The sequence below is a fragment of the Ascidia mentula genome, chromosome 9 (genome assembly GCF_947561715.1).
Source record: "Ascidia mentula chromosome 9, kaAscMent1.1, whole genome shotgun sequence".
In the NCBI taxonomy this organism is placed as follows: Eukaryota; Metazoa; Chordata; class Ascidiacea; order Phlebobranchia; family Ascidiidae; genus Ascidia; species Ascidia mentula.
Genome location: NC_138574.1, coordinates 8,133,797 through 8,161,779, shown reverse-complemented (window position 1 = coordinate 8,161,779; position 27,983 = coordinate 8,133,797). Strand labels below are relative to the sequence as shown.

The following is a 27,983-nucleotide window of genomic DNA, read 5'->3' as shown; positions in this document are numbered from 1 at the left end:
GGTATTGAACAAATACTTTTGGATATCAACTGATTTCATTTATTACGCGTTAATTAATACGTTGTTATCGCGTTTTGCACGACAGGGCAATAGAAGATCTTTCCAGTGGACGAAGCACCCGACCATTGACAGCAAGTTGATGTTGAGATTCAAACAATGCGCAATGAGCATTGTCCAGCGATGTTCGTTATATTTAGATATAAGAGTGACGGCGATAGCTGACAATATATCGCTTGTGACGCAAAAAGCGGCGGTTGTCATTGATCTTACGATGCAGGATTGCAATTTCACATCTCTTTGATTTCGAATCCTTGAAAAAACAAAAAAATCGTCTTCTTAAGATTTGAACGTTATAATCGCCCCCATTTAGAAGTAAGCATAGGTTTGTCACGTATGTGTTTCGTGACGTTCTGATAAAAACGTATTTATACCAAAGTCAGCAGAACGGGGCATATCATAATCATTATACCAAAGAATGAGTAGTATTCAGTCCTATAACGTTAATGGATATATATTTTATAATTCAATATTCAATATAATGACCTTGTAGAAAAAATATGACTAATATTGTTCATTTCAATCGGTATAAAAACTTACCTATTTGATGTTAAATTTGATTTCAAAGCAGTTTCTTCTTTGCCAGCTTTGTTTGTCTGCAGACAAAAATATATGTGAAAATATCTCGACAATATTTTACATGCGTTATTATATCTGTAAATGGGCTGCAAATAGTGCACACTCTTTACACAGAAAGAACAACACTATTGGTTTCCAAGCAGTTGCTTAGCCATGGGTTGGTCTCCGGTATATTCGTATTTAGTGTGACGTCTACTATAAACCACTAAAAAGTGAAATGATCTGTAGGTAGCCAACAAGACTGTCGTCAGTCAGCAGTCGCACAGATGAGACCTGCTAGATAGATGATACAATGTACACTATTTGCAAGCCCACAAACCCCCAGTGGGTTGAAATCTTAAGGATAGAAATAAATCTATCAAAACATCTACATATTGCAAAATCATTTTCAATGACACACCCTGTGTTTAAGCAGAGGATGCAAGTACAGCCATAACAACAGAAGTTGACTTGCGAAGTAGCTGATGGTGTAGGCGATGTACCACTTTTGGAAAGTCGGTAGTAGTTCCTCTTTCAGCTTGCAACCCTAAAATGCGATCGAAACGATTGAAAACAGTTTGTCAGCGCAATAATGTGCAAAAATACAGTTTTGAGTTTTTAACCTGGGATGTTGTTTCGTATCTTCTCCAAGCAAACATTGTTACTGTTGGCACCAAGATTGTTAGATATATTCCGATAATACACGTCCAGCTCAAGACCTTGTTAATCTTTGTTGACAAATGTTCAAGTAAGGGATTACCATTCAGGGCTCGTTGGCGGGACCACAGAAAAGTGAAAGAACCCAAAAGTGACGTTGAGTAAAACGTTGCCCCAAGCAACACTGTGACGTCACATGCTATCTCTGAACGCCAGAATGCAACCATGTACCCCTGTGTTGCGATCGCATAGAAAATATCTAATATTGCAGTAACGATGCAAAGCCGCTGTAGCTGGATTCCAATTGCATTCAGAGATCGCAAAGAACCTGCGCAAAAAGTTAAGTTTAAAATGTGCCTTACAATGACTTTTGCATTATAGGCTTGACTTTTAATGACCGTGACGTTCTGTCAAAAAAGCCAAAGTAGCAGCACACTGTAAAAACATTATCTTTTATAATAATTCTAAATTGAAACAAGATATATTTTTGGCCAAACCAATTTTTGCGAATCTGCCAAATAATTTCAACCGAAAAACTTATCCATTCAATTTTCACTTATGATACTAAACACTAAAACGGAATTTTCTTTTCAAGCAAGTATTATTGGTGAATGTAAATTAAATCTGACTAGATAATTGTACAAACAATTTAAACATTTGCGGTCTAATTTTGTCCCGGCACGCGGAATTGCATCGATTCTTATAGCATGCATATCGATTTTAGGTCACAATTCGTAGCAAACCGTAAGCAGACAGAAATAGATTTAGGCCTTCGGTAGCGGTACAACAGAAAAAAATTCCGTTTATTTATAATTGTATAAACAGTACAAACATTTTGAATTAAAAGCCAAAGCTAAGATGCTGTTAATCATTTTTTAGTAAACGTTTCGAACCTATACTTGGTTCATCATCCGTACTACTAGTATAAACATTGATCGGGCTTTGTCGTTAAATTTCAATCAGTGAATCACAATAAGAATTACTACACTATAATAACCATAAACGTATAATAAAGTGGTTAAAATTATGTAGCACGATTTTAAATCGATCTTCCGCGAATAACAAAAAGTTTAATTTTAAAACTGCTTTTAGTGTTGTAAAATTTATTTTGAAAGTGGTTTTCATCAAAGGTGGTTCGTCGATGACAGTTATGACAAATCAATCAACTCCGCCATATTTAACAAGACCCCAAGAAACGTCCATGAACGTATGGTATGGTAAACAAGGCGCCCCTCACTTTTGAGTCAGTGGAAAATACGAATTACAAAACAAAATTCTTAATTTATTGATTATTTATTATTTATTTAATTTATTACTTTATTTTTATTTACTACTTTATTTAAACTGTTTACCCTAAATGAAACAAAGGTACCTTCATTTCTAGTCGCACTTTTACGGTCACACTCGCCTTTTGAAAGTCTGAATAGAACGTAAATGTAGACGGCAATTGATAAAATCATCACAATCTCAGTAAAGATCCAACTTCTGTAATTGTATGGCGCACCCGACATAAACGCAACAACCGATATATTATCGCTTGCATTCCTGTCTGACATTTTGTTGACCTAAGCAAGATAGAAGACTAAAACAATCAAGCATGACCAGGAAGGCTTATGACTGCCACAAGTCTGAAAATAACCGCCCTTCTTCTGTGTGGGCCTTTTTCTGTCGCCGGGTCTGCTGTAAATTTCCGATGAATTATCAACAAGGAATTACAAAACTTTTCCGAGTCCTTGCAAATAATTTATAGAGTGTCATGTTGCGAGCGTCGGACAACGCTGATGATTTTATAATGTTGTTGTATAGCCACAATGCAGTTACCAAAAACCTCGTCAAACTGTCGATACTTGCCTTGGACTGCATGACCTCTTAAACAACAAAAAACATGTTGATTTTTAAAACTAAAATGGATATATGACTCAAGACTAATATACTCTAACTGCATTCCGGGTAATTGGTAGTTTGGCATGCACTAAAATGAAAGGAACTGATTAAGACGCTTCTGTCCAAAACTATGCAGAGGTTTACAAATAATTTTGCATGTAACAAGGTAGAACTCATTTAGAAAACAGATTCTCGTGATCTTGCTCGTCGGAGCGTTACAGCTATGAAGGTGAGGGGTTCTTGCGCCTTCATGGCGTGGCGTACCGCAACGAAAAAACGCACACAACAAGGCTGTTCCACGTAATTTGTCCTTTGTAAGCGGATTCCTAGCGCCTATCAGTTCAACTCGGTATTTTTGAGGCAATACTTGGCCGCGGTCATGCATCAATTGAAAAAAACACGTGCATTTCTGTGACGTTTACAGGTTTGGCAAGCAGGCCGTATTACGCTGGGATAAATATTTTGCTTATGTTGCTTTTTCCGTGTAACGTAGTATTGATTTAGTTTCAGAAGTGTTTCGTGAGGAAAGTTTACATTTGATATCACCGTGCATTGTGATCTAAACTTGGAACTTCGACGGTCACTTAAATGAACTTATAGAATCTCATTATTGAACTGTAGACAGTGGTGAACGCACTGTTTCGACCTACAAGGTCTCGTCCTAAAATTAACTGTAGCCATAATTATGGTTCTTTGGTTCTATAGAATCGTATTAATTTGCTAAAAGGTTGTACTCGTGACGCCTACATTTGATTTCGTATTGGTATATAAATAATGAATTCACCACAAATCAAAGGTTGGCCTTTTCGTAATATTTATATTTTTGTACACATGCGGTCACGATAAAGGTCACACTATTGTGCAAAGGCAACACACACGTCATTTGCAAACTATTTCTACGTCGATACATTCAAACACATTTGTTGTAACCGCCTTACACTTTACACGTTGGTTTGAGACTCTTTACCTGGCGGTTTTACGCAACAAGGCAAAATAAGTTCACGCCAGTACACGAAACAACCAACCATGCAAAGCAGATTAATACTCAGATTAATGCAATGTGGTATCAGCATTGTCCAGCGCTGCTGATTATATCGCGATACCATCGTAACAGCAATCGCCGTCAAAATATCATTTGCCACGCAACAAGCAGCAATTACCATCGACCTTACGATGCAGGCTTGGAATTTGGCATCTTGTTGATCTTGATTTCTGCAATTCAAACTCAGAAATTTACAGGAAATTTATACTAATTGCAATTGACGTTAAATCCATATGTCAAGTTGTGGCCTTTGTCAGGTCGGTAGAAATATTTCAATAATATTTGGCGAGATGGGCAATGGCTGTCAAAGGTCATTATCTTTTCGTGTCCATATTTACGAAGCATGTCAGCTCGTAAAACGTTATACGTGTACATGAAATGGCAAACATATGTCACAAAAATATGATGTACTCACGTCGAAGGAAGGCGTGACTCGAGACGACTCTTTTTTGCCAGGCTGTCTTTTCGTTTCTAGTAATTGAAAAAATCAATTATGTTTTGGTTTGTAAAAATTTAATATGACGTCTTTGACGGCAAATTTTGTCCCGTCACACAAAATTGCATCGATTCTAATAGCATGCATATCGATTTTAGGTCTCAATTCGTGGCATAACATAAGCAGAGTAACGGTTTAACAACAACAACAAAAAACTGTTTACTTTCAAATTCCGTTGAATGCATGCTAAACTTGCCTTGTGTTTAAGCAGAGGATGAATGTACAACCACAGAAGAAGAAGTTGGCTAGTGAAGTAGCTGATAGTGTAGAAAATGTACCACTTTTGAAAAGTTGCAAGTAGATTGAGTTTCAACTTACAGCCCTGAAAAACTAATGTTAAATTTTGGCACCACGAATGTGTATTGGAATTGTCGTGCGATGGTTTCTTAGGCATACTGCTCGTATAGCAAAAAGATAACTTGCTCTTTCAGAACTTTTTTTTTATTTTGACTATAATTTGCATTGATTGAATCCGAAAATATAAAACTATTGAATGCTCAATCTCCGTCCACAACAACTATTATAATCAATAGCTGCAAGGAAAGGTGCCAAGGGGACAAGGGGACAAGGGGAGAAAATTATATTTGAATTATATAAGTCAGTCTTGGCATTGCTACAAGACAGTAGACAACACATTCTCACTTGCCTGTTCTGTCACGGTGTACCTTCTCCAGACAAACATTGAACAAGTTGGCACCAAGATAGTCAAATAAATTGCAATAATGCTTATCCAGCTCAAAACATGATAGAATTTCGTCGACAGGTGTTTAAGAACAGGATTTCCATACAGGGCTCGTTGGCGACACCACAGAAAAGTAAAAGTGCCCAAAAGTGACGTGGAGTAAAATGTTGCCCCTAGCAACACTGTGATGTCACATGCAAGTTCCGAACGCCAAAATGTGGCCATGTAGGCCTGTGTTGCGATAACATAGAGTAGGTCCAAACTGGCCGTAACGATGCACATGCGGTGAAGTTGAGCTCCTACAGCTTTGCGTGCCTTCTGCTTTGATCCTATAAATATATACGTCACCATAAGCAACGTTGAAAAGTCAGATTATGCGGATTATTAGGTGTTTATAATCGCATTTCCCTGTTTCTGTTGTGTTTGATGCAATGCGAGGTTTCACCTGATTGTTTTAATCAAACCCACTTCTTGCCATTTCTAAAGACGGCCAAAGCATCATTCTGCTTGTTTTGTAGTTAAAAAGCAAACTCTTACATCTCAAATTACAACAAGTCCAAATATAAATTATGCACATAAAAGTTGTGAGTTGCAATATATTTTTGTGGAATAACGGCGGATATCCTATGTATGCATATTTCTCGTGCTTAGTTTGTTTATAGTTTACTACTTGGTTCGTTAATTAATGCGACAGGCGGCAAATTATTGGCTCGATATATACGATGTGTTTAAATAAAAACATTTGACTGTTATATTACCTTCAAATTGTCTGGACGCTGTCTTGCGGGAAACATTATCCTGTACAAGCCTGAACAAGACGTAAGAGAATATTGTGGTCGCAAGAATAAGCACAGCTTCGGTGAAAAACCAGCTTCTGTATTTGAAGGGTGTGTTCCATACAGAGTTGTTGTGGGAGTAGACGCTGGAGTTTTTGCTTGTATTCATTGTTTCTGCTCTTTGTGCAGTTAAATCGTATGCAAACTCCTTACGTAACAACGTCTGTAAATATGATATGGTCAAAACTATTACTACGGCAATATCATAAAATACTATATTGGTATGAAATAATACTAAAATAACGTTCTTGCCAAAGCTCTTGAATAAAGCAGCCATCATCATAAATAATCAATGCGATAAATGTTTTAATTTTTTAGCAGCCTGGTGCGTGTTTAATTAAAAATCGATGAGCCTCGTAATTTGAATAAATGAATTCCAATTCAATTCAACCGAAATGTTTATGGTTAAAATGGCGCTAAAGTTTCCTAATTAGTCAATTCTGTATGTGGTTTCCGATTTTTGCCTGATGTTTACGCAAATGCATAAATTTAAAAATATTTTTTTTATTTCCTAGACAGACTTCGTTTTTATGCACCACATGTCACTTATTGATAAAGCCGTAAAACCCGGGGCTTGCTGCTAAAGCAGTGTACGTGGTAAAGGCCAACAAATTCCGTTTCGCTGATTCACTGATTGGCAGCCAAAGCCATACAGCCTTCTTGCGACACACAGAAAACACAAAACTTTAGATGTTGTCCCTTATTTCCTAGGACACAAAGATGACGCGCTAAAACGTCGTTCGGTAAAATAGACATACCACCAGTCTGACTGACTTATAGCCTACACATACGCTGTTGGCAAAGAGTTTACCAACAATCGTTACACACAGAAAATTATCTTTACATTACACTCAGGACATGTATTTAATATTTCTTTTTAATTAATTAGAAACTAATGATGATATTTGAAACAAATTAGTCTAACTCTGAATAGAACAAATATTTAAGGTCAGCCTTTCGCGTAACACGCCACAAGGGAACTGTTTCATCTCACTGGCATTTCGCAATTATAGTCTCCCAGGAGATACTAACATAAAATCTGATGGCGACCCTGATAACCGCAAGAAGGAAAACCTGTATACCAATGGCGTGTGAACAAAGATAAAACGCAAAGGTTGGCACGAACGGCCTGTACGTCTACACTGAATGGGCGCAATCTGTCATCCGGACTGGTGTGTCAATGCATACGTTCTTCCTTTCGCTTGTTTAACTTTTCTGCACATCATCCGACCATAGTAAATTAATTTTTCGGGCGACGTTGTAAACATTGAATTGACAGTGTTATTCCAAGAAATCTACCGACCTGTGCCGTTTGCTATTGATTCAAAATCAATCGACCAAACAAGCACGTTTTACAAAAATATTTGCAATAATAATGTCAATGTTGGGAAGTTTAACATAGCCTACAATATTATAGCGGATTTTGGCTTCGATCATACTGTACATCAATTTGTTGCTGACGTATATAGAACATCAAACACAATAAGGTATTTCAAACAAACAAATTCGCTACAGCAAAAGTGACGAAAACTGAAATGTGTTTCGTAGTTTGGAAGCCAATTTTGCACAAAAATTAAAAAAATAAACAAAAAAAACACAAAAAGTCGGAGCTTGACCTTATTATAAATCGCAGATCCAGGGAGCGAAAGGTATGGGCTTCCACAGAATCCCTAAAATATTTTTTGCCATGACGATAGGCAACAAGCGACGCCACGGCGATAGGCAACAAGCGACGCCACGGCGATAGGCAACAAGCGACAAACTTAAAATACGACACAGTCGCGTTGTTATGGCAACAAATGCAAAGAACAAACCCACATGACTGTAGTTCTTAAAAATAGATATTTTCCTCTCTTTCTCAAATATAAAATTACGCTAAACAGTGGATTTTACCTATGATTTACTTTTTCGTCATGTCTATATTTAGAAGCAGTCTTCAAGATTTATTTATAAAAAAGTAATAAAGTGCCGACAATGCAGAATTCACGCAGGTTACCAAACTTAGCAGGAAAGGTGTCCATGGCATGTATTAAAACTACTCAGATTGAGTCAAGGTGAGAACTAAGAAGCAGATCAAGCTAGTACAGCAACATTTGCAAGATCCTATATGATCACTAGTTACATAATAAATACTTGCAGCATTTAATCTGGAAAGTGGCTACGTCTCGTACTGACCATTTTTTTGTTCTGGTAGAAATATTTTTAGGTTATGAATGGAAAATAGTCCTGTTGCATAGCAATGGAGGGACTAGAAGTGGGATTTGATGCTAATCTTATCACTAAATCGATTGCAGCCATCAAAAATGAGTTGCACTCACAACAAAACAATAAATCTGGTCCAATACCTTCCAGAAAAAAGCGAAAAGAAGGCCAACTACAGTCAAAATATGACACTAGACTAGCCGATGCAGCTTTAAGACAAGCAGCTGAAGGAGGTTACCTGATGTCACCAACAAGAGCATTTTTACTTGAAAGGTAAATGTAGTTTTGCATTGTTCCCACAGGTAATCAACCAAAAAATAATAACATATCAACCAAATTTTTTGTAGATGCAAAACTACAAATCAACAGACAAGATCCTTGCGGGAAATTGAATATATTCATTTAACGCACTTCCATGTAAGAAGTTTAGGACACATCCAATCATGCAATCACCTGCGAGTTTGCATTCTTCACAACAATTATTTAACACGATTCAATGCACTTGAAAACTGTCCCCATTTAGTAAGGCTAGATCTTCACAGTAACCAGGTATGTATAAAAATAAATATAGCATTGGTTTAAAGCTCCATTGCTATCCAAACATTATCTTTTACAAATGAAATGTTTTCAAGATAACTAAACTTCCTGATGAAGAATTTTGGGAGAAAATGCAGAGTTTGCAAATTTTGAATCTGCATGATAATGGAATAGGAAGGTTGGAAAGTGTCCAAGCACTTGCTGCATGTCCCAGTTTGATTGCTCTTACTCTTTATGACACACCACTCAGTCTGAAATACAACTACAGGTTAAATAAATCAAATGTTTCACACAATTACACACATTATTTGTTTGATTGATTTTAGGCATCATACTGTAAATACAATTTGGTCTTTGAAGGCCATTGACCACCATGTTGTGGGCGATGATGAAATTATAGAAGATGCATTATTTTCCAAAAGGTTTGTCGCATTGAACCCTGCTTTACTGATTGATCTATGTCCAAAAGAAATTGAGGTAAATGTTATAAAACATCACCCCTTTGCTGTATTTATAATCGCAAACAAATTTATGTACATTTTGCTTGCAGCCCGTACAAGACAGGACCATAGAAACAGAAATGAAAACTGTACGAAAAATTCTCTCGGATATTACTCATATTTTAGTTCATGGTTCTCCTGTCATTGTAATTCAGAGGTGGATAAGAGGTCACATATGCCGCAGGAAAAGAAATTTAAGCTACTTCGAAATCAAGTAAAACCAAATGCTTTGTAGCATAGCAGGGGTCACCATACTTACTTTGGGCCATATACATTTGAGCAATGGCATTTGGGACCCAAATAACGATTCAATGTAATAGATTATTTTTAGCAGAATGGTCTTTTACACAGATTTATTTGACATTGGGTGTGAACAACTTCTTTGTTAGTGCCAAAGCCAGAGGCAGATAAACAAGGCTTGTGGGCTGGATCAAGTCCGCTGGCCATAGTTTGGTGACCCTTGTAGCAGAGTTTCTGTATAAATTTTACCCAAAACAAATTTAAGCTAAATGCAAATCATTGGAACATTCCTTGAACATTTTTATTTCTAGTCAAAAAATGAGGAAACTAAATCTACAATCACGTACCCACACAACACCTGGTGGGAGTCAAGCAGAGGAAGCTTTGAGCCTTGATTATGACACATACCTCCAGGTATATTTAGGATAATAAACAAATAATATTATATGCTTGTGTACATGGATGTATTTCGTAGTATGTTTGTAAAATATGTTTTATTTTATTTTTTATACTTGTATGAAAAAATTACATTTGACAGAATCGAAGGCCTGGATCAAAGACACCAAGTGGAACTGCTGCAAGGGTTGTTACTCCAAAATTGCCAGAATCTGATAAAACAGTAATTATCGAGTTTTACAACTGAAAATATAATTGTTTCATTGACAAACCATGTTTTTAAGGAGGAGAGATTAGATGGATTAAATTTAAAGAACCTGCCCACCTCTCTTCACATCAACTTAGCCAAGTTGGAGCAAAATGCTTTGAGATCATTTGGTAAATTTCAAATAGCTGTTGACTAAATCCACTTCTTCATCTTGATGACCTTTTAAATGTATTTAAAGGGAAGAGGTTTATTCATTGTTCAGGTAATTAGGTGTCATGTTTCTGCAGACAATTCCCCTGATGAAGGAATTACAATTCATGTACATCATGATTCTGGGTTGCCTGTCAAGTCTTTGTTCTCCAAACCACTCACTGTGACATTCTTGCAGGATGAAAAAAGAGGTACGCACAAACATTTGTCTTTTGTTGAGCTTGAGTCAATTTGTGTATTATGTTTTTTTATTTGTTCACCCAAAACTGCCTTTACTTTTTAGGGTGCGAATTTTTGCCACTGCACTCAATGTTATAGAATAAATTTTAAACTATGCTAAAGTGATTAGTCTTTTATGTTTGAGACTGTAACATTAGGAATTCCTTGCACAAAGCAAACTTTGACAAAGACTCGCCAGTAAACATTTAAAGTTACGCCACATAAAATAAAAGCAAATTTGTTGTGCAGATTCGCCGTTAAAGCCTTCGGCGCCCGTATCTACACCTGCCACAGCGCCAGCAAAAACGCAACGCCGTGAACCCGTCACAGTACAACAGATGCTTGGTCCCACACAAGCCCTGGTTCGTCCCGGTCTTACACAATCACACCCAGTTCTTGGGACTTTTATCGATGGCGGAAAAGAAAGTCAGAAAAGGGAAGTCGCGATCCAATGCCAGCCGGACGAAGAAATTCCAAACCACGAATGGAGAATTCATGACAAGGACTTCGAAATTGGTGGCGGAAGGCCAGTGATAGCTGAGGTATTTATGGTTTTGATGTCTGCTGTGGCTAAAATTTTTACGTATTGTACAAGATAAGATGTGCCCTACAAATGTACAACGGATATTAACATTTCTTTCAACGCGAAACTAACATGATGCGGGCCACATAAGGGACATTGCGGGCTGGATTTGGCCCGGTTTGACACCCCTGATCTAATATAGCGTTAGTTTTTGTGTTGTTTTTATTATATAGATTGAACCCACACAAGAGCACCTGATTATGAATCGTGAGGCGGGTCGAGATGTTCGAGAGGCAGTTGAGTATTGGCATGAACAAGATTTTTTAAAACCACGCCCTCAAGCCAAAAAATCTGTTCCTCCCCCAAGGGTAAGTGTACGGCGATATTAAGTGGAACTCGGTTAATCCGGGAATTCGCATAATTTGTACTAAGCTAGATGTACAAATGATTTGAAACCACTTTCTTAACAAACATTTTCGCATAATTGTTCTGGATTTTAACCTATTTCGGATAAATGTTGCTCTTTTGACATCTCGTAATCCGTATTTAGGTGGATTTTCCCGCTGCAACTTTGCATTCGTCCACCAAGCCACGTTTCCGTTACGTGTTTATTCATAACTACTTGTATTTACATTGTAACATTGATTGACCTACCGCCGTTATAGCAGCGCGCATGGCGCAAAAGTCAATTTGTCCAATGCTTTTTGCTTTAAGTTAAATGCAAGTGTTATATAGTGCTTTTTGGATCTTCGGGTTACAAATGTCTTAGCTGTAGTAAATAAGGGCGATTTTTACCGATAACCTACTAACTGTATATCTTTCGTCTTCGGACAATTCGGATATTCATCTAATCCGGATAAATTTGTCGGACAATTCGAATCCGGATTACCCGATTTCTGCTGTAATTGTTATGTAATTTACAAAGTTTATTATTTTTTAGAGGACCGATTTTTGTAAATATTTCTACCTTTTAGTAATATCACATGCAATGGCATGATAGGCAGGATCGACCCACTGCGCAGGTCCTTGCTTGGCGATCACAGCTAACGTATGGCGATCATGAGATTTTGCAGGCTTGGCAGCCCAGGCAATGCAGCCTAGCTGGATCAGCCACTTATATCTCAGTTGGTACTTATCCCAGGGTCGTGAGTTCAAACTTCACCGAAAGCTTGGTATTTCAAATCTTGCTCCGACTTGTCAGAAAAAAGTGACTGGACCAGCTAGGCTGCATTGCCAGGGCTGTCCAGCCTGCAAACCTCATGGTATTTCTAACTTGTTTAACATTATGTATGTCTATGGCATTTATGGCTGATAATTTGTTGGTAAATTTTAGTTGCGCGACAATGTGAGCTTGGCTACCCTGATGGCTGTCTCGAAAGCTTATCGAGACAGAGACAAAAGCGACCTCATGGCTGTCAAAGTTGATCGCGTTATGCGAGTTCAGCAGGAGAGAATGCAAGCCAAGCATATCGTGTCGGCATATAAGGTGAATATGATAGATTATCACAGTCTTATACTTGTACTATGTATTTACTGTGCGACCAGGAGGAAAAACGGAATAACGCGTTGAATCAGCGCCAGGAAGACAGGTTACGAATCGCTGAAGCTCTTCAGCAACATGAACTTAACAAAAACGTGTACATGGAATATGTGAGTTTTTTTCACTAAGGTTTTTGTTTGCATATAAAAAATCCGATCATAAATCTAATTTTATGGAATTTATTTCTCAGTGAATCTTGATTTGTGTTGTTTGAGACTGTGTTGAGAGACTAGCGTTATGATTAAAACCAGTGGTTTTCAACCTTTTTTAATGTAAAGCAAATTGCGAAACCTGCAAGTTTAAATAAGGAACAGCAAGCAAAAAACTAGTGATGCGCCGGAAATTCGGCAAACTACACCGAATGTTTTAAATTTATATATACCTTAACCTTTATAATAAGGAAATATTACATGCAACAATTTCTAAATGATATAAAGGCCTACCCCATTCTTTGAGATTTGTTAGGAACTTGTTTGTGATGCTAATCCCATGAAATTCATACGGTGCTAGTTTACAAGTTTCAATTAAAACCTTCTTTACTTTAGATATCAATTTCAGTTTTGCGGTATTCTGATGTATAACACTGGTACAGTATTTATCACAAACGTTTTTAAAAAACCTCAGTTAGTGCCGAAAACAATGACAAATTTTTCACTGCATTACAACATATTTTATTTAAAATTGGAGAGAAACAAAATAAACAGTTATACAAGGTAATTTAATTACAGCTTTGTGTTTGAAGAGCATTTTTCAGATGCCCTATCAATAAAATCGTATTCACTGTAGGAAAAGAATAATCGCTGATCTAAACTGAATTCAGTTTTGATTACAACAACAAAAAATCAATAATTCGCGGTTGGATGAACTTTATTTATTTTCAAGTGTTGTTTGTAATACACAGGCTCAGGAGAGGAAAGAGCGCGCTCTGCAACGTCACAGAACACGTCACTCCGAACTGATGTTTGCCTCTGACTTCGGCAACCAACACACGTCTGTGTCCAATGCATTGATACGCCACGACCGACAAGCAGCAAAAGAAGATATAAAAGTAGATAAGGAGGAAATTGTAACCGGAATCAAGGTAAATAAAAAACTTCTCCATCACACATTGCAAAGATTCGTAGTTGTAAAAACATAATTTTGTTGTTAATGATATGAAACCATTTTGTTTTCGTTGAAAACACCGCAATTATTGTGTGGTGTGGTAAACACAAAAGACCATTGTGAATATAAGAGGTTTTTAGGATGATATGCTTCATGAAAGTAAACGTTCATTGGAATCCCCAGAACCAACGTCCGCTTGCATCATGAAGGTTGAAATGTTTTACGTTTCTAGACACAATTATCAGAACAAGCAGATTTGGTTCGACGTTACATGGAACACAAACAAATATCACGACAAATGAAGTCAGGTCAGGAAAAATCAAAGATAGATACGCAAGTTTTGCAAGAAGCCAACGACCGACTGCTTGCTGCGAAACAGAGAGTTGCCGGAATAAAGGCAAGGAAGGCAGCAGTGCAGGTAAAAATATCATAACATACGAATAATTTGCCAATACTTCACGTTTTAAGTTGGATTCTGAAAACAGCTCTTCTTTCTAGTTGAAATCCCGCAAAAAGTATATTTGTTCTTGATTTTCTACTTCCGTTAACAAGTTTTTAGCTCGTATCGTAATGAGATTTGTATTTGCATTTTTTAAATAAAATATGCATTTTCCCTTTACCAACTATTACATTTGTCAGTAAATTGTACTTCATGTAAATCGAACATACTGCATGTTTTTTTAATCCGCTTATTTTCCAAGGCTTTCCACCGAAGCCTTCCTGCCACAGCCAACGCGAGTTCGTGGCCTTTGACCGTTTCTCGCAACTACCTTGAGAACAGTACACCCGGCGAATCCGACAAAAACATCCTTCCTCATGTAAAAGCCTCCACCGCTCCTGTGTTACGTATTCACGACGCCAACGATCACGTGATGCATACCGACGAAAGAGGATTAGAACTCCCTCCTGTCCCCCCTTACCCATCAGCGAGTGGGCATCTAGCAACCCCCCAACCCTTGTCCAACGTGTCATCCACACTTGCCGTGCAGAGTTAGCCGTTTTTGTACTTGTCCATCCAGTGTCGTAGAAAATCAATCAGTGTTACCTGTTTTCGTGAGTCTTTCTTCAATAAATATTACGTCGGTTTACGTACATTTAATATAAAACATCGTGACTTTGTCAATTTTTTGCCAAAATAAAGAATTTGCAGGCATTTGGTCAGGATAGTTTGTTTGGGGCCAGCAGGGTATTTTTATGTTATAACACATCTTACACCCAAATACATGCAAGTTTGCTCGTGATGTAGTCTTATAATATGACGTGTTTACTCTTTTTCACAACTGCGTTATTTTGTACCAAGACAACTATGTAAAACAAATACACAAAGACCAGACGATCACCATATCTGTCCTGGCTAACTTTCAAAGAAGATACTCTAATGCCGCAGAGGCTTATATTTAATAACGCCTGATATCTTCGTCGTTGCGACGCGTTTCCCGATAAAAACACGATGAAAAATAATAACCTACCGAAAGTCGTCGGTATATAAGTTAGCAACACAGTGCTAATGAGTTCGCATCGAAGTCAAAACTGACATCATATAGATTTGGTAAAGCGTGGCTATGAGTAAAAATATGCAGTTTTCAACGCACACACAAGGGTGACAACATCGGGTTAAGGCAGCCATCAAAGCGGGGATTTCAAAGACTTCTTTGAAAGTGAAGCAACTTATCGAAGAACAAGCTGAACAACAGTGAAACGCGATATTTGTACAACACACCAAGAAAAGGAAATGGTGGGACTTTCAGAAAAAAAATAAAACAGAACGAAAAGGCTTTCCTATAGTCTAAGTTGGTTGAACTGCAATACGCACAAACACATAATTTACAAAACGAAGAAATTGGGTCAGGTTACAAGGCAAACTTAAGTAGTTGTGTAAGCGAAAGTTTTACTTAACAAACACCAACAATATGCTTTAAAAGCGCGGGACCAGTAGGCTGGGAACAAATAGCACCAAAACATATGTATTGGCAAAAGCGTTTTTGGTGTGTATTTTATTGTAGTTCAAATATGGCTGCCCATCTGTACGCACTTATTCACTGCATTGTTTCGCAATAAATGTCAGCAAAAAACAGTTCAAATAACTAATGTGGGATTTTTTCGTCCTGTCAGAGCAAGCTGTTTAAAAAAATGCACAGGAACTCTCCGAAATTTGTGCAATTCCAAAAAAAACTACATTTTCGACAAATTTACCAAATCAATTATCGCCCATCTTGGTCTCGACTGAGGACAGGGCACTGGGAAACTCAGAAAGAGAAACAACTTAAAAGTTAAAATTTCGAACTGTGATCCGCACCTCTGAGATCCACATCTTATTTCTCAAATCCTCAGCATACTAATATTCTCCAAATAAGAATGTACAACCACATGAGACCAAGAACACAACTATGCTGAAATTCATTCTGGCCAGGTGACGTTTTCCTCGCTAGGTTGGCCGTCTTCGTTTCTACCTCCATGAACCCACAGATGACCATTCAGCGATTCCTTCTGTGCGAATCTTCTTCCGCACACGTGACAATCGTATTTTCCACTTCCCTCGCCCTGGTGCGACTCCATGTGGCCAACCAAGTTTCGGTTGCGTTTGAATCCCCGCCCACATATAGTGCACCAAAATCTGTAAAAGTGCAAGACTCGTGATTTAGGCAGTGTGTATTTTTAAGATTTACAAATGGAGCGTTTTCACTGCATGAACTGTATTTGCATAAAAAACTGCAACGTTTTCCTTACTTGAAATCATTGTCTTGTTGATGGCCTTCCACTTTCCTGCAGAGCAACAACACAAAATATGTGGTTATTATCTGTTTGTCTGTATCCATGGTTACCAACCACCAAGACCAACAAAATAGGCATTTTGCTTAGCAAAATAGGCATTTGCTTTGCAAGATGTAATAGCGTTAGCAAGATCTAGCAATGAACATACACAACAAGCAAGACTTTAATAGCTTCATACCGTGGAGGTCCTTGAACTTTAGGTTTTCTGGTTTGTGCTTGGCTGTAGTCAGTCCTTGCTGGGTCGCTTGCTTCTGCCAATTGTGCTGCGTTCATGCCATGCATAGTGGAAGCATGTCTCCTAAGGTTGTGAAGGTTTCTGAAGGGTTTTCCACATTCTGGACAAGAAAATCCTCCTTCCAAGTATCTGTAGTCTCCCACACTTCCACTTGGACCTTTTTTATGCTGGTAAAGGAACACACAAACATACAACAAGTTTTATAAACATTTTGCTTTGAAAAAAAAATTTAACTATGCACCACATATACAATGATCTATGACAGATTCGTAAATCCTAAAATTCAGTTCATAAATTATTACATGTTGACCAACTAAAATTAAACAAACAAATCTTACAGCTGCTGTGTGTATGAGGACGTGACATTTAAGATTCCACCTTCTATCGAAACCACGCTCACACAATGGGCATTGATATTTCCCATTTGGTCCTCTCATTATGTCATTTACAGCTATTGGGCTTATGATTGACTCAGCTGCAGGAATACAATAAATTACAATTGTAAAAGAATATTTTGTAAAACTCTGTTTTGATAAACACCTGCTGATTTGTTTCTCTCCATAGACGGCGTAATTCCTGTTCTTTTCTTCACAAACCTCTGGCCCTTCAGATTGTTCTGATCATCAACCTGATACTGCACAGAATGTATCGAGTTTAAAACTTTCACATGACAGTTTGAATGTTAATGGGGATAATGATGGTTTGTGTATCACCTTTGCAAACAATAAAACATTTGTTTTGGTTAGTTTATTTATCAGTAATTAAATTTATATTCAATTAATTGGTTTTGAAAGACAATGTTTCATTGCAGTAAAAAGGGCAAACTATGTTTTTGTACAAGACCTGAATGAGTGATAAACTACCACAGTTACACAAAAAAAGAAGGGTTTGCAAACATAGGCGCCAAGCACTAGGGTCCTGCACACCCCCTAACATATTACCTGGTGGAGCAGCACCCCCGTTTTTTCTGAGCACACATATGCGCGAGTTTAATAAACACAAGCGCCCAATAGATAAAATTGAACTTTTTGTGATAGGCAAACGCGAGCATAATAGCCGTGTGGATTAAAACATGCATCTTCGTAAAACTCGTTAACTAGCAGTGGTTTGATGATGTGTCAGGTGTACCACGAACCGAAGAGTTGCTATTGTTGATTTTGTAGGTATATAAACACAATCGTAAATAAAAACAAACTTTAACGTTCATCGAAAACCCGCACCATTGTTGACAAACACTGTTCCAGTTGTCCACTTGTTACAGTAACATGCGGTTTTTACGATCTGAAATCTCTTTCGCGTTGCAGAACAAATGTAGGGAAATTGTCGTTGTGGTAACGCGATTGTGCAATATGTCTTACGTGCGATAAGTAGCGCAGACTAGAGCGTTCGCACAGTTTATAAAACTTGGGCCGACTTATTCCTGAATACGTCTATGAGGTCATAACTTTGTGCGACGTCACAGGTTTTCGGCACCCCCCAAATCCAACCAAAATTACTCATAAAGAATGGCAGGCGATCAGCGTCAGTGCGATTTTTAAATTTAAAGTGTACAGATATCTGAATTGCGCCTAAACAACCTAGTATGTTTCTGTACCTCTTACAATAGAATACCAACCATAAATTTTAATTATTGCTAAAAGTGTTTACTTACATTGGAGGAAAGTTGTTCAGGGTGTTTCTCTTTTAAGTGATTTTGTAAATCTGTCTTCAAAATGAAAAGGCAAGAATTTACAAATTAATTAATATTAAAATTGACCTGCATCACAGTAAACAAATACCTTCAGTTCATCACCACATATGTAACATGTTGTTTCAGTTTTATGGGAATCTTTGTGCTTCCATAAGTTAGATTGGAACTTGAAATGGAGTCCACACATTTCGCACCTGATAATGTAAACATTTAATGTGATTAATAAATAGAAACTGGATCAAAAGACCAATGGCCCATGGCAGGCTGTCGATCGCACACCGTATCAATAATTATATATTAAAATCACAACAAAGCGATCTTTAGACAGCTTAAATGTAAACATTTAACATATGATTTGTAATTGACCGGAGTAACTGATCTGACATTAGATAGAAAATAAACTATAATGTATTTATTTAAGGTTATTAGGTTATTAGGCAGGGTTACCATTGACCAAGACCAAAAAATAAGCACAGAGTATTGTGATGCCAAAATTGGATTTATTTCAGAAACTGTGCCCGATTTTGAAAGACATTGAATGCTACTAAATTAGATGATAACCCTGTTTTGAATGGAAGCATGATGATGACCTTTTTTTCTTTAATTGGTTTGTTTAATCTGACAAAAATTGGATTTATTTCAGAAACTGTGCCCGATTTTGAAAGGTTTGTTTAGATGAGAAAACTCTGTATGTAATTTCTTGGAAATAATCCCATTTGTATTTTCTAAGACACTGCTCACAGAAATAAGTACATATCTTAGAAACCAGAGCAGTATGGCAACCATGATATTAGGGTAGAAGCAATTATTGAATATTATATTTTGTATTTATCCTATTCCTATCGTACTACAACAATACCAATTAAATTTTCGCAAGTTACAGTCGTACACTGTAGGTTGTTCAACTGTTACAACAGAGAAATACTTTTTTAACATTTACCATATGCTGCCTTAGCGGTTCTATCACCATTCATAGATATGGAAATTGCTGAAGCATTAGAACATAAAACACAATACCACAGTTTCCTTGCATAAACATGAAGGTGTAATTATGAGTTTAATGAATGATGTTATAACCATTGTGTAATTTACCTTTAGCAGAACATTATGTAATGTTTAAACAACCGCATGTTACAATGTTTTCTATCATCACAGTATACCTGAACAATTTCTCGCCAACATGAGTATGCATGTGCTCTTTTAAATCAGTTGGATTTAAAAACACAGCTCCACAAACACGACAAGCTATTGGTTGATCACGATTGTATGCACCTGTTGCATAAATATTAACTTGGTTAACTGTAAACTGTTTGGAAGTATGTAGTGGAGATAACTGACCTTCTTCTTCCATATATTCTTGGTTGTTTACAATATCGTTTTCTGTATATATGACAGGGACTGGTTGGTAGGGATTATGCAATGCCACATCTTCATGCTTTACGGGACTTTGAGATGCACTACCTAAAACAACAAGGTATACAATTTAGTAATGTTAAAAACTGTGAGTGTCACTTGTCACATTTATAATAAAGGTTGTGTAATTAGAACAATGCAGAAGGGTGCATCAGTTTAAAAGTTTTCTTCGCTGAGGAGTTTATTGTTATGAAGAAACAAAATCTTTTCATAGTTTCTCCTCACTTTTACATGGACAAATGGTACCATACAGCACACTACAATTCAATAAAAATAAAAGTATTTTATGCTGTATGACATAACTCAGGGTGGACCAAATACTGGCCCGAGATTTTCTGTGCGCATAAAAATATTCATAATTCATAATGTTTCCGAATAAAATTTTAGGGGTTTCAAAATGTGGTTTCAAATATTTCAGGGAGGTATCACATTGTTGGGTAGCACATGATGTTCACAGTTAATGAAGTAAGTCTAATTTTTATTTCTGCTACCTGCCAGCTTGTGAAATAAATTGTGGCACTGAATGCTTTCAAACTTGGACCACCCTGACTTAGTTGATGAAATTGTTAGTTTGTTTTAACAAATTAGCTGTGAGTACAAAATTTGTCAAACATTAGTACTGGTTTAATAAAACTGATAGACAGGAAATACCTTCTGCTTGCATTAAATGTGTGTTATCAACTTCAACCTCAGCAGCAACTGGAGCTTCAGAATAATCCTGGTCAATTTCCTTAGCTGGGACCCTTAATGTAGGGAGAATATATTTAATTGCAAATTACAATAGAACCTAAACCAAGTTAAACTTTTTAGCTAAACTAAGTTTATAAGAAGCATGTGCTAACATTATTATTGCTTGAAAATAAGTAAAATACCTTGGATCGCCTTGAGCCTGAGCTTGTTGCAAGGAAACTGTAACAATTAAAGCATGAGTATGTTGTAATTAAACAACTAAACAAAATACCAACCATGCTGATTGGTGGAGACTGTCTCTGTAACTTCTGCTTTGACTGAAACGCTAAATAACAAAGATAAAAATTTGGTAAGCTTGCCTTGTGGCTAGGATAAAATAATTAATACATCTAAATTCTCAAATGTTAATAATCAGTAAACAGTTAATTTTGATTATAATAATTTGTAAAATGGCATACAAGCATGATATGAACTTTAATAGTTGTAAATTCATACCCTGCAGCAACTTGTTGGGCAAAACCTGAAGAAAATACAAACATAGGAATAAATGAGTCGCATACTTTAGGTAGCACAGTTTACTTACTTTCTTGATGCTGAGGTGGCATGGTCGCAGGTTCAGCAGCCTAAAGTATTGTTTTTCGTTAAAATGTTAATTGTTATACATGCAAGTTTAGTTTAAGTAAATTTCATACAAACCTGAGAAGCTGCATTTGCGTCATTCACAGTGGTGCTTCTGTGCAGCAATATTGCCATCAGATCACCTCTTTCTCGAGTGCAATATTCCATTACCTATTGAAAAACAATACCATTTGCAACTAATTTCATGTTAAATTTAATTAATATCTCTGTACACATTCTTTTTACTGTTGAAAAAGCTCAACACAAAAAAAGTAAAATTGTGTGAAGAAAAAATTACCGTTTCTGCATTTAGTGCATCTGCTGCACTGACAATTTGCTGAAACTTAGCATCACTCAGACTCGAAATATCATTTAATTTGCCTGAATACAAGATTTCAAGCAGACATTCAAACCCATAATAAGTAACTCCCACAAGTTGAATAGTATCCAAGCCCTAAAAGAAAAAACACCAATTCATTTACAAAACAAACACATGGGTGTATATTTTCAAGCAAATGGGACACTTACATTAATTTGTGAGTCAAGTTGTGCTGAAGCAGCGGCTAGAATACATCTATGGACAAAATACTGTTTGTCACCAACCAAAACTTTGAGGTCACAGTACTTTCCCAATTTTTGCTGTTGATAAAGAGTGTGAACAACATATGCTGAATGAATAAGGTCAATCTGCAATAAAATTTACTCAGTTTGACCAATGTACAATAATATTTAACAAAACAAAATAACTAGGCTAAATGTACAAGGATAAGTTATGCAAACCATTTAACAAACATACACTGCAAACATATAGCATTATACTTCAGTTTAAGATTAAAACTACAAAAATACAAATGTTTTAATACATTCAAAATACAATAATTTCAGAATTCCTGGTTAAAGAGAAAATAATGCATAATGTTATTACATAAGTTCCTGAACTGGAATAAAAACAACAAACCTTTCGTTGACTAAATATTTCTTCAAGTTTCTGCCTCATTGCTGCATATGTATTTTGTGCTGTGTTGTCAACGATAATACTGATTTCGTTCTATTGTGGCTACATTTATGACGGCGAATTAGGTGAAAACATATGCCTATTAACAAAAGACCATTAAAGAGCTCTATATAAAACTAAGTAAAACCCAAACAAAAATCTACATGGTTCTTGGTCGTTGGCGTGTGAAAAAACACGACGTAATAATTGCTAGCCAACTGTACATCGGCGTACGGTTTTACCAGTTCGTGACGCAAGCAGACCCAGCCTCGTTGGACTGCTGCTGGTAAAACAGCCTTTTTTCCTTTTCGCCATTGCGATTGCGTGGCTGGCGGTGACAATCAGCGAGTCTGTTCTCTGCTCTTGTGCCGCCGAAACATGCATACGTACGTACTGTCGGTCACACTGTGCCCCTATATGAAATAAAAAAAAATGGTCAGAACTCTTGAAAAAATTAACACAATAAATTTTCAACGTTTTATTCCACAAAACTGTGGTGTTTACGTCGGTAAATTTTCGGACAACCAACCTTATCCCATTCACCTGACTTTAAATAGCTAAGGATCTCGTGATGGCCCAGTTATTGCAAATCTTCATTCTTAAGCCAAGCAAAACGCGTTGCCGATTTTCTTGCACACCGATGAGGAGATGAGCGGCTTTAGTTATGCGCGTGAAGGCGACCAAGCAGTGCATTGTTAGAGAAAAAAGCGCAGCGTTGTTTACCGCTTACATTACGCGTAGCAGTTACACTTAAAAGCTGATTGGAAGTTGTATAACTTTGAATAGGTACTTTATAATGTTAAATATTTATAACTTTGATAATTGTTAAATATATAAATGTGCTGATTTCGGATTACATAAAATGCGTGTGGTTGCAGTGGCTACATTATTTGCAGTAAGGTTTGTCTGTCGTTTTTTCGTCAGTTTTGGATGATTGGTACAAAAAAAACGCTTTTTACATTACATTGTATGTTTAGCTTGGCCTCAATGAAATAGTTTTATCTAGGTTTTACTTGCTTACTTTACTTTGGTGTGTATTTACAAGTGGAGTTCGTACTTTGTGAAAGCATATGAAATACAACAGTAACGCACGTTTTTCAGGCACTTTATTTTGAATGTAGATCTAGTAAAACACTTTTGAGGCACACCCTTTGACTCTGAAGTAAACAGTGGCCTGTCTCGTCAGTTCATATTGTGGAATTCGTCCATTGAAAGGCAAGTCGTTGTGGCCGAGTGGTTAAGGCGACAGACTAGAAATCTGTTGGGCTCTGCCCGCGCAGGTTCGAATCCTGCCGACGACGCATTTTTGTTTCGACCATGGATTATTTTGGGCCTTTCACTTTTCGCTTTAAAAAGGACGAGACTGATACTTGGATGAATAGCGGATGCATTCTTTCAGACTGTCTTTAACCCATAGTATTGTTTTGGAAGTTACAAATGCAGTCTTCACACGTGGTATGTAGCCGAAGCTTGCGTACATCAGATGTTTCTAAATCTTCCTCGAAATCGGACCGAGTTATTTTCCTAAAACCGTTTGGGAATCAAGTAAGCGGCCGAGCAAATATTCTTACCTTTAACAGCACCACAATTTGCAAGCCTTACGTATCAAGAGAATTGTTTTTTTACCACCACTTGCCGCAAGTCTTTAAAACCTTCGTTCCTGATTTTAAGGGTAAGTACAAAGAATTCACTTGAACTTTTTTTTATCTAGACGGAATAGTTTTATGGATATTTGGTCAATGAATTTAAGACTATAGAATAGCCTACTATAAATTGACTCCATGCTTATATGTATAATAATAATTATTTTTTAATTGTCTGTGCTGTTACAGGTCTAATAAATGTTACGTACGTTGAAAACGAAGATGACTCTGCAGTTACGGCCATTGCCCACACGAAATCGTTGGTAAAGCGAAGTTCAAATGCTATAAAATCATTGGTAGAAACACCCCGACCGCATTCGAAGAGATGTGTACACGATTATGGAAGAACACATGTCATGTAAGTAACATTTTATATTTGTACCGTTCATAGCAATGTGTTTAGCGTATTTGTATGTATGCTTATAGTGATCCATCCAATCCTCGTGTCGTTTCATTGAGGCCAAAAAATGGCGTCGGTGGCGAGTTTTCACACTCGCCTGAAGCTGATGTCTTCGATGAACTGACGCAGGGCTTTGATGCAAACGTCAGCATTCAAGCGCTAGAAGCGAAAGATTGCAGAGTTCAGTTTAAAGAAGCTGAATCTTATCAACAACAGAATCCTTGGAATTCTAAAGTCATGGCTGATGTATGGACAAAACTTAAGGTATCAAGAAGCATAAACTACATGTTTATTCTGTTGCACTGTGATTAATAATGTGCACTGTTAAACTAAATGAGAAAATATGTATCTTTAACGCTTGATTTGTTAAGAACGCCCAATCAAATGAAGGGACTTCAACGAGGTCAAAACGCTTTATGCTGTTGGAAAACGTGACGGCTTCGTATCGTCGCCCTTGTATTCTGGATTTAAAAGTTGGAACTCGCGTTAGAGAAAATGCATCACCCGCTAAGCTTGCACGTCACGTGACAGCTATTGACGTTGGTGTTCGGATGAGTGGAATGCAGGTTGACATTATATTGACCGGTCGTTTTGAACGATAAATGAAGCGTTTTTGACATTTATTGCATTTGACCTCTTTTTGCTTGTTAAATGGATCCCAAAACATACTTACCCTGTTGGATGTGGTATATATAGCCTTGACAGTAAAAACTCTTTTGTATAATAAGGTAACTCTGTTTACATACGTACTGTAAGTTTACAAATGTACTGTAAATTTTGTCACAGATTTACGATTCCGAACACAACAATTACTTGTATATTAACAAGTACTACGGACATAACCTGTCTGTCGATGGTCTGGTTTCTAATCTCATAGACTTCTTTTCCCGTGGCCATTCTCCGATCGTCAGGTGTTTGTTACGATTAAACTGTGTGCCGTTTTGGAGTCATCATAACTTAACGTAACTTATTTATAAACAAATATTAACAATGACAAATAGCAATTATCACTGTTTTTGATGTTTAAAATATCTTGCCAATCATTACCAACCAAAGGTTTTTGTAATTGTGCAGACTGGGTGGTGCCGAAACTCAAGAAAGTGCAAGTCATAAGGAGGCATCAACCGGAAACCATTCTGAGCATGAGCTTAAGAAGTTCCAAAATCTTGATTGCCACTTGCTCGATTCTGCAATTAGACAGTTGTTGGAGTTACGTCATGCAGTTGCCTCACTCGTATCTTATCGGTTTTACTCGGGCTCGCTGCTGCTTGTGTATGAAGGCGACGACAATGACAGCGACGCACTGTGTAACCCTGAGAAAGCGGAGTGTAGCAAAAGACCAAACGCTACAGGAAATTCATCACACGAAAAATCGGCTGATGTGCGTTACCGTCACAGCAAGATGTCAAAGCACAGTTACGGAAAAAGTGCGTCTAGACCCAGAAGCTATCCATCGGCGCGTGGAGACTCTTGTGTGCCGGAGGATGTCCATGGCGTAAGCAGGAATTACAGATCACCGATGGGTCGCGGAATTGGCAATCCGTCGTATTCCAAAGCTGCACTTGAAGACAGGCACCATAGCCCCATCCATCGAAGTGTGAAAGAAATGGCGTCAAAAAGACGACATCGCACTAAATCTTGCGGCTCATTGGCAAATTGCTTTTTGTCCAATTGTCAGGAGCCAAGTTCTTCCACAAAAAGCAACCCGATTAAGTCGTCTGAGGATGCTATCGATGTTCGACTTATAGATTTTGCTCATTATTGTTTTAGTGACTCTGTAGTACATCCGGGTCCGGACGGAGGTTTCCTATTTGGAATTGATAGTTTGATTAAATTGTTGCGTAAAATGAGTATTAATGTCCTGCTTGCGTCAGATCGCAATACTACAGAACTGAATAGCGGCAATCCTCATCATTGTGATTCTCCTTGCAAAATATAGGGTTGAGCAAAAACATTCAACAATCCTGATCATGGTTCACCACATTGTTCATATAAACCATATAGCCCAATGCATTCGGCAACTCTATGAAATAAATAGATGAATTGTAAATTCCAAACATGAACACTTTTTACTGTATTTTGCAAAAATGTTTTTTTTTGTAGTTTCTGTGTAGCACAGGCTTTTAGCGTATTAGTTTGCAAAATGCTTTTCACACTTTTTATACACTAAGCGATTGTGTGTTTTTTTGTAAATTCATTATGCAGTATGTCGTTGTTCCTGTCTCATCACGTGCACCAAGTTACCAGGTTATGCAGAGAATTATTCTCATTTTTGTCTTTCTCACATTTTTACTCACACGAGTAATTGCTACATTTTTATTGGCGTTTTATTTTATTGTTCGAAAAGTTTGAAATTAAAACGACGTGTAAATAATTAAATATACCGAAATGACCGTTGCACATGTTATAAATATAGACTTGCCTGCATACAATGATGAATGGTTGAAGTTTAAAATACACAGCACATTAATTAGTTTCTGTAAAACGATTTTGGCATGGGTTATAAGTGCAAATGATTTAAATGTTGGATTTATACAATATTAGTCATCAGGAAGTGGAACAAACACTACAACTGCACACTATAGTCGTTATTTATGATTGAAACAACACTTCCGTGCTATTTCCACATTTTGTTTTGAAATTACCAACACTCACTAAATTAAAAAACGTTTTGGTTGAAAAGAACTACTTTATGCTGTATAAAATGCTGTAGCGTGTAGGAATTGCAACATATATATGAGTAAAACATCGACCCATTGGCCTATGCAGTTTATAGATTTTTATGTCGGATTTAGATGCAAATCCATAGCTTATGGTGTTATAGTGAGTTTGGATCTCTTTTCTGTTCTTTCGGAAGCAAGTGCGGAAGCACTTCGTATGCCTCTGCCATGAGATTAATCAAATGTTATGATTAGTTAAATGTTTTGTGTTTTTTGCAATGAAAAGCATCTTCAGTCAAGTTGAACGAAGTCACTTCTGTATATGTATACAAAGTTTAATACTGTTTCTGTGTATATGTTTCATAATTTCCAAAAAAAAATTCCCAATTTGGTATAAACATTTATTTTAACATCTGCAAATTGTAGGTTCGCTGGCTTTGTAGCCAAGGCATTGCAACCGATTTGTGCGTAAATTGTTGGATCAATATTTTGGCTCACATGTAAATTGAGAATTATTGTAATATTTTATTTGTATCTTATTACCTGTACACTAGCAATTGGCTACTTTGGTTTGCTGAATTGGTGGTTGGTTAGGCCACATTGTTCCTACCAACGTTGTCTATGGAGATAATAACAATACTATTCCGACCGTTGGAGAAATGAAATGCATGGTAAGCAGCTGATGTTTCTTTATCGAACCCTGTTGTTTGTGTCAGTTATGGCAACTTATTGTTTTATGTTTTTGCCCAAGACAAGCCCCTTTACTCCTCCTTACCACTCCCAAGATATTAAAAATAATTAACAAGAGCCTGTAAGGTAATACTCAAGGAATTTCTTCTCAAAACCAAATCTATTTTTACGAACAAGTCATTCCTTTATCGCAACCTTTTTGCGCGTCCATGTTCACTTTGAAAAGCATATTTTTGACCCTAATTATCGATTTGAACCAACTGAATGTGTTTTCCCACTTTGCCCAA

The 27,983-nt window shown here is 37.1% G+C and overlaps 4 protein-coding genes and 1 non-coding gene across 9 annotated transcripts; 3 read left to right on the top strand and 2 right to left on the bottom strand.

Moving 5' to 3' along the window:
- Positions 1 to 42: 42 nt before the first annotated feature.
- LOC145914493 (uncharacterized) lies at positions 43 to 3,275 on the bottom strand. Its single transcript, XM_083002318.1, has 5 exons — positions 2,645 to 3,275; positions 1,239 to 1,600; positions 1,037 to 1,162; positions 598 to 653; positions 43 to 310 (listed from the first exon to the last, which is right to left on the bottom strand). Exons 1-5 carry the CDS (start codon positions 2,826 to 2,828, stop codon positions 43 to 45), a joined length of 996 nt encoding a protein of 331 aa, XP_082858444.1. The 5' UTR covers positions 2,829 to 3,275.
- A 5,136-nt stretch (positions 3,276 to 8,411) lies between these two features.
- On the top strand, positions 8,412 to 15,145 carry LOC145913514 (uncharacterized). 2 transcript variants are annotated; one of them, XM_083001212.1, is made up of 16 exons: positions 8,412 to 8,687; positions 8,762 to 8,963; positions 9,047 to 9,219; positions 9,278 to 9,428; positions 9,502 to 9,665; positions 10,003 to 10,105; positions 10,230 to 10,321; positions 10,380 to 10,465; positions 10,583 to 10,696; positions 10,974 to 11,266; positions 11,481 to 11,615; positions 12,581 to 12,733; positions 12,793 to 12,897; positions 13,689 to 13,868; positions 14,124 to 14,309; positions 14,593 to 15,145. In XM_083001212.1, the coding sequence occupies exons 1-16, from the start codon at positions 8,452 to 8,454 to the stop codon at positions 14,884 to 14,886; spliced, it is 2,667 nt and encodes an 888-aa protein (XP_082857338.1). In that variant the 5' UTR covers positions 8,412 to 8,451; the 3' UTR covers positions 14,887 to 15,145. The 2 variants fall into 2 exon arrangements, with proteins under 2 accessions (XP_082857338.1, XP_082857337.1); XM_083001211.1 differs by having other exon boundaries at positions 10,230 to 10,310; positions 10,372 to 10,465; positions 14,593 to 15,143.
- Positions 15,146 to 15,270: 125 nt separating this feature from the next.
- LOC145913278 (uncharacterized) lies at positions 15,271 to 22,949 on the bottom strand. Of its 4 annotated transcripts, none has more exons than XM_083000876.1 (20): positions 22,833 to 22,949; positions 22,468 to 22,716; positions 22,268 to 22,403; positions 21,838 to 21,996; positions 21,608 to 21,763; positions 21,388 to 21,480; positions 21,275 to 21,314; positions 21,187 to 21,211; positions 20,967 to 21,016; positions 20,874 to 20,910; positions 20,653 to 20,744; positions 19,927 to 20,049; positions 19,749 to 19,860; positions 18,671 to 18,782; positions 18,550 to 18,603; positions 17,439 to 17,532; positions 17,237 to 17,373; positions 16,842 to 17,065; positions 16,619 to 16,654; positions 15,271 to 16,505 (listed from the first exon to the last, which is right to left on the bottom strand). In XM_083000876.1, the coding sequence occupies exons 3-20, from the start codon at positions 22,304 to 22,306 to the stop codon at positions 16,289 to 16,291; spliced, it is 1,800 nt and encodes a 599-aa protein (XP_082857002.1). In that variant the 5' UTR covers positions 22,307 to 22,403; positions 22,468 to 22,716; positions 22,833 to 22,949; the 3' UTR covers positions 15,271 to 16,288. The 4 variants fall into 4 exon arrangements, with proteins under 4 accessions (XP_082857002.1, XP_082857005.1, XP_082857003.1 ...); XM_083000879.1 differs by having other exon boundaries at positions 18,677 to 18,782; XM_083000877.1 differs by having other exon boundaries at positions 22,546 to 22,716.
- A 138-nt stretch (positions 22,950 to 23,087) lies between these two features.
- LOC145913378 (inositol hexakisphosphate kinase 1-like) lies at positions 23,088 to 26,743 on the top strand. Its single transcript, XM_083001008.1, has 6 exons — positions 23,088 to 23,975; positions 24,136 to 24,304; positions 24,373 to 24,610; positions 24,718 to 24,912; positions 25,133 to 25,257; positions 25,421 to 26,743. The coding sequence occupies exons 1-6, from the start codon at positions 23,741 to 23,743 to the stop codon at positions 26,283 to 26,285; spliced, it is 1,827 nt and encodes a 608-aa protein (XP_082857134.1). The 5' UTR covers positions 23,088 to 23,740; the 3' UTR covers positions 26,286 to 26,743.
- On the top strand, positions 23,523 to 23,604 carry Trnas-aga (transfer RNA serine (anticodon AGA)). The gene has a single exon. It is a non-coding gene; the product is annotated as a tRNA-Ser (tRNA).
- Positions 26,744 to 27,983: the final 1,240 nt, after the last annotated feature.